The sequence below is a fragment of the Limulus polyphemus genome, unplaced genomic scaffold (genome assembly GCF_000517525.1).
Source record: "Limulus polyphemus unplaced genomic scaffold, Limulus_polyphemus-2.1.2 Scaffold7479, whole genome shotgun sequence".
Taxonomy (NCBI): Eukaryota; Metazoa; Arthropoda; class Merostomata; order Xiphosura; family Limulidae; genus Limulus; species Limulus polyphemus.
Genome location: NW_013673089.1, coordinates 5,667 through 12,117, shown reverse-complemented (window position 1 = coordinate 12,117; position 6,451 = coordinate 5,667). Strand labels below are relative to the sequence as shown.

General features: G+C 35.7%; 1 protein-coding gene across 1 annotated transcript in view; it reads left to right on the top strand.

Annotated features, from left to right (window-relative positions):
- Positions 1-6,451, top strand: part of LOC106474649 (atrial natriuretic peptide receptor 2-like) — a gene marked incomplete at both ends in the record, with an annotated part of 30,588 nt that overhangs the window by 18,881 nt on the left and 5,256 nt on the right. Inside the window, one exon of the mRNA XM_013935341.2 lies at positions 2,867-3,035. Coding sequence (XP_013790795.2) covers positions 2,867-3,035 — 169 coding nt within the window. The remainder of the gene's footprint in view (positions 1-2,866; positions 3,036-6,451) is intronic.

The following is a 6,451-nucleotide window of genomic DNA, read 5'->3' as shown; positions in this document are numbered from 1 at the left end:
ATGAGTAGCTGCCTTCCCTCTAGTCTTTCACTGCTAAATTAGGGACGGCTAGCGCAGATAGCTCTCGTGTAGCTTTGGGCGAAATTCAAAATAAACAAATAATAAGTCCCAGTGGCTCAGCGGTAAGTCCGAAGGCTTATAACGCTAAAAATTGGGTTTCGATACCCGTGATGGGCTTATCACATATATCCCATTGTGTGGCTTTATACTTAATAACAACAAACAAACAATACCTTATATATATATATATTATCTATTTTCCATTTTATCCTTTCATTATATAAATCCATTTATAAAATTATCGACATATCAGTTCAAGGAAAAGATAAAACTTCAAATTAATGCAATATAGATTTAAAATTTTGAAGTATTATATTTTAAAGTGAAAATAAGGGAATATCAGATTTAGTTTGGTTTTGAAAGTAGCACTTGTTCATGATAATACTTGTTGAATGGGCAGAAATGAATTAATTAAACGTATTTGTATCTTGTCATTAACAATATCTTCAAAGAGTATGCTGTCGTTAGATGTGGGGGCGTAGCCAGAATTACAAAGTGTATGTGTGTGTGTATGGAGAGGGGGTCCTTTTCCAAAACATATACGCACCTTTTCTTTTACACAAAAAAAATGTAAGTGAATTACCTTAGTCGAAATGAAACGTATAAAATAGAATTATCCAAATTTCAGAGAACAAAATGAAAGAGGAACTTAGATTACCTCACAGCAATAAGTTGCTGAGTTGTGAACGACTTTTTGGAATACATTGTTAGGTACAAAACACTTTGTTTTCGTATTATGATTTACGTGGTATTTGTAACCTTAAAGTGCTGTTATTTCCTCGATATTTGTAACCTTAAAGTGCTGTTATTTCCTCCATATTTGTAACCTTAAAGTGCTGTTATTTCCTCCATATTTGTAACCTTAAAGTGCTGTTATTTCCTCGATATTTGTAACCTTAAAGTGCTGTTATTTCCTCCATATTTGTAACCTTAAAGTGCTGTTATTTCCTCGATATTTGTAACCTTAAAGTGCTGTTATTTCCTCCATATTTGTAACCTTAAAGTGCTGTTATTTCCTCCATATTTGTAACCTTAAAGCGCTGTTATTTCCTCGATTATTTGTAACCTTAAAGTGCTGTTATTTCCTCGATATTTATAACCTTAAAGTGCTGTTATTTCCTCGAAAGGAGGCCGAAGACCGCCTGGAGGGATCACCTGTTTTAATTAGTCGCACCACTATGTAGTAGTGTGTTGTCTGTCAATCAGTCAGTAGATATTAAATGACGTTACCGTTTACTTTGCTAATATTTAGGTCACTTTTCATACTTTCAAAATATTTTTCAAACCTAGAGCAGTTTTAGACAACACAATCCCTTATTATGTTGTTTACCATCATAAATAGCTTTATATATTAAAATTATTGTATTCGTTTATTAAATAAGTCTCGAAATGATTTTAATCTATGTTTTATTTTTTAAACAGTGTCAATATGCAAACTAGCATAACCATCAGATAAAGTTCAACATATTCATAAAAAAAAAAACGTGAAATTTAGCCAGTGAACACACAGTATTAACTGTATAGCCAATCATAAAATCGCACATTTGGGTATTTTTTGTCCAAATGGTTAATGCCACATGTTCACTTTGTCAATCAACGATGATTTGTAGCATTATTATTATTTACACCCTTTAAAGAAACCGTCCTTTCTTCAGCCACAAGAGTAGACTAAGAAAGTTCACGCTATTTTTACGCTCGTGATGGTGTTTCTTAAGATGGACTGGCAAATGTTTGGCTCACCAGGGGAACTGATATTCTATTATGTATCCAGCAAAGAATAAATCCAGTCAAGGTATGTATACAGCAAAAAGTATTCCTCATGGAACGAATACAGCGGATTAAGTACGGTATGTTAAAACTATTTCGAATATGCTAATCAGTAAGTCACATTTGAACCACAACAGTTGAGTGATGCTATCGAAAAATGATCGTTTTGGGGAAGTATTTCTAACAGCTCTTTCCAACGCAAAATATTCATACACTCAGTTTATAAAGCTGTATTCAGATCAGAAATTTAGAATTTCCAAGAGAGAGATATCCATTAAAAAACAAAAAATAATCAACAGGAAATGATATTGATCAACTTGAGGCGCCAGGACCACTCAGAAAGAGACCTTCGACAAGTCGTGCCCTAGTTGAGGTAAGCAAAGTGTAAATCCACGAACACAAGGCCAAAAGTCATCCATATAACGTACACAGCCTCTGTATTCTACCATTTCTAATCAACATAGTATTGTCTATGCATGACACTTGCAAGAGTTGTGGTCACATATCACCTGCCACTTGGTTTCTCGGACATTCCCGCCATCAGAAAAATTACATTAAGAGACCAGCATCCATTGCTGTAGGGCCTAAATAATGCAGCAACGTTACAGACAATACCTGTGAAGACTCGGACTTAGTACCTTAATGTAACGTGTGTAACCCTTTATAATTTGATAACAACTTCAAAGATTTATTTCTGTCAAGATGCATGCAATATTACGAAAATGTTTACTGGATTTATGGCCTGTTAAACGTTAATTCAGTTTAACATGTAGAGGTCGAGATTTGGGTACTTTACCCAACTTACACCACTCAGTCCTTATTCACGAATCTACCACTTTGTAAGAAGGTGTTCAACTGTCATGGTTTATGGATTAACATAACAAAATGAAAAATTTCTTTAATCTTTATTTCATCTTTACTGCATATTTAGAATTTTTGTTCAAGTAGCTGGTTTCTCGATGGATTTTAAATTTTATTTAAAATAATAATTTAGTTATTATTATCTTTTCCTCTTAGGACTTTGCTCTTTTTTTTTCAGAAATTGTAGAAAGCGTCAAGAACGGACAGAAGCCACTCTTTCGTCCCTATCTGGAAAAAGGGACGTGTAGTAAAGAAGTAGAAGATATGATTAAAAGGTGTTGGGCAGAAGACCCAACAGAACGCCCTGACTTTCAAGCCTTAAAGTCAGTCATCAGAAAATTAAATAAGTAGGTAAAGCTTATAATTATGAAAAAATAGTGAATCACGTTAGAGAAGTAACCGTACTTTGTTGTCAATAATCCTTGATAGAGGTGTTAAAGAAGAGTTTAAAAACCTAACTTTTACAAATATTATTAGGATTTACGTTTTAAATTGGTAGCGAGCGAAGCTATTGCTTGTGTTAAAATACTGTACTTGGAAATGTATACGATAATATATTTAGAGAGAGTCTTAATTATGTTTCATTGAACGGGTAAAAAAAAACTGCTTATGAAATTCCATATGATGTAATGGTTTGGCTTATTAAGATTGCATTCCTAGTAATTGCTAGTGGGTGAACTATTTTAACTCAGTTAGTAACTTAACGTGCAAGAGATTCCGGATTTAGTCTTTTTTTCCAGAAAACTCAGAAATGGGATTGTTACAGAAAAATAGTCTTCTTGCAATAAAAAAACTGGAGTTTTTGAGTATTGTTTGTTTGAATTTCGCGCAAAGCAACACGAGGTCTATTTGCGCTGGCCGTCCCTAACTTAGCAGTGAAAGACTAGATGGAAGGCATCTAGTCATCACCATTCACTGCCAACTCTTGGGCTACTCTTTTACCAAGGAATAGTGTGATTGATCACATTATAACGCCCCCACGGCTGAAAGGGGCGAGAATGTTTGGTGAGACGGAAATTCGAACCCGCGACCCTCAGATTCCGAGTCAAGCTCCCTAACCACCTGGCCATAAAAATGGCGAGAGAAATCGCAGTCGTCGTACACTAGACGAAGTATGGAAATCAAGCAGAGAGGAGTGTTATTCTATGAACATGCTAGCCTTATGACTGAGCCTTTTGTAATTAAAACTACGCTGCAGGGCTATTGTCAGAATGCATTGCCGTCAGACAGTGCATGACCGCCGGTCATAGTAACATGGACAGCGTGGGGAGTCACCAAAATCGTTTTAATATAACATACTAATGCTACATAACTAACGAAGGCTACACGCATTTAGCCCTTGTGTGGCTTTTAGCAAAAATATTAAAGTACAAAATAATAAATATTCTGAATTCAGAAAATTTATCGTCAGTGAAATCAATGAAATTGGGGTGAATTAAGTAACAGAGATGGCATTAAGGCAAGGCATGCTAGGCAGCTTCCTGGAGCCCTTCGCTATGAATGATCTGAGTAGATATTTGTAAATATGATTTTTAGAGAATAAGCTGCAAAACACACAAAAAAAATCACATGACTGACCCATCAACAAACATGAGATATCGTTCTTTGTACAAGTGACGTTTTTGCTAAATACTATCACCAAGAATCCCTCACATTGTATGTTACTTATGGAACAGCAGTGACTAAAGCCAGCTGTGATTAGTAATAAGATATGTTGATATTGAACTAATTGCTTCCATGTTTCAAAGTAAATCACAACTTTCTTTGTTTTTGGGAGAAGAAATATACATTTCGACTGTTTCTCGAACTCACTCAAATTGGCTTTTAGGTTCTCGTTTATTAACCATACCAAAACAGTTAGTCATGTCTTAAAGGATACGATCATAATATTGTTAATTTGTAATGCGATAAGTTTGTACTGATTACATCTTGGATCTTTGCAGTACAAATCCTGATCCTAATTCGTATGTGGTTCTCTGCTATGATGTTCTTTTATCATAGAAACTGCAATATATTTTCACTGCAGAGGTAAGAGCCGATTCCACAAAGAAGTAGCTCAAAAGGCATATTGTATTCTCTCTCGGATACTGTTTTTGCGGCTGTCTTGCAGGCTATGCTGCGCTTATCCATCCCTTTTTGTTTTATAGAGTTTACATGATTGTAAAAGTGTATAGCCGCACAATTTTTATTGTTTTTTCTATTTATTTTATCTTACTGGAGTTTTATTTGATGACAAATAAGATGGAAGCCGAAATACTTGCTATCTACCTACAGCACTGGCAATGGCGATAAAGTACAGTCTTGGACAAAATGTTTGTATATTTTGTAACAAATAAGATCATTATTATTAAGATGGAATACAGATACACTCAGCGCTGTCAAACTGAGAAATGCATGTTATATTAAACATCTACATATGTAATTTGTATAATGAGACGGGCTCTATAGACATCATTAATGATTTATTAGAACAGCAAACAACTTTATCAAACACCTGTTAAAAGAAGTGTATTTCACCTATCACAACAAAACCTTAACAAAACATAAACAATGACAAAATATAACCTCATTTTTTTATAAATAAAGTCGGTAACCTTATATCATATTAAACATTCAATACTTGGTTGGTCCTCCTCGTTCTCTAATAACCTCCGCAAGGCGACGTGGCATGCTGTCGATGAGGTTATTGATGTAATTCACCTAATTTCATCCTAATTTGTCACTAGAAGGCGATATAACTCAGCTATAGTAGTTGGTTTAGGGTCATAGTTAGCAATTTTCCGGCTCAGTTCTACTCAACAGTTCTCAGTGGGATTACGAACAGGAGACTACTGGCCATGGCAATCTTGTAACGTCCTCCTGGTCGAGACAATCCTGTAAAATATGCGCACTGTTGGCAGCAGCATTACCATCCTGGAACACAAAGTTATCGCCTAACCTTGTCATGGTATATGGCAGAAATATCGTCTCCATGTGATACCTGTAGGAGGCGTTTCCCTGGAGGATATGAAGAGCAGTTTTTCTACCATGATGAATAGCTGCCCAAACATGTAGTGCACCACCTCCTGTGTGTTCTCTATGACAAAGACAATATTCCCTCATGGCCTCATCTGTTTTCAAGGCAAATGGTGAACACGAATCCTACCATCAGCTTTAACTAGCCGGGAACAGGACTTATCTGAAAAGATGACATGTCGCCAGTGTCCTAACTGTAAGTTGGCATGCTGTCTTGCTCAAGTAACACGGTGACGGCGGTGAATTCTGGTTAATATCAGTTTTCAGATAGCTCTTCTTGCAAAGTAACCTTGTTTGGTTAGTCTCCTATTCACTGTTCTACTGGATATCCTGGAATGAATGTGTTCATGTAATTCCTGTCGTAAAGTGTTGTAAGACTTCTTTCGACCTTGACATGTTAACCTGATCAAAATACGGTCATCTCGGGCATCAGTTTTTGGCGTCTACCGGTAGACTTTCTTGGAACATTTCCTGTAGTCCAATGACGTTTAAGGATTCTGGATACAGTACTCTGGGGGTACTTTACCGTTCTGTTCATTATATTGCACCGTGGAGATACATCTGTTGATTATTACAGTGAATTATTTACTGATACCTCTGTTGGTTATTACAGTGAATTATATGGTGATACCTATGTTGGTTATTACAGTGAATTATTTACTGATACATTTGTTGGTTATTACAGTGAATTATTTACTGATACCTCTGTTGGTTATTACAGTGCATTATTTGTTGGTACTTCTATTAG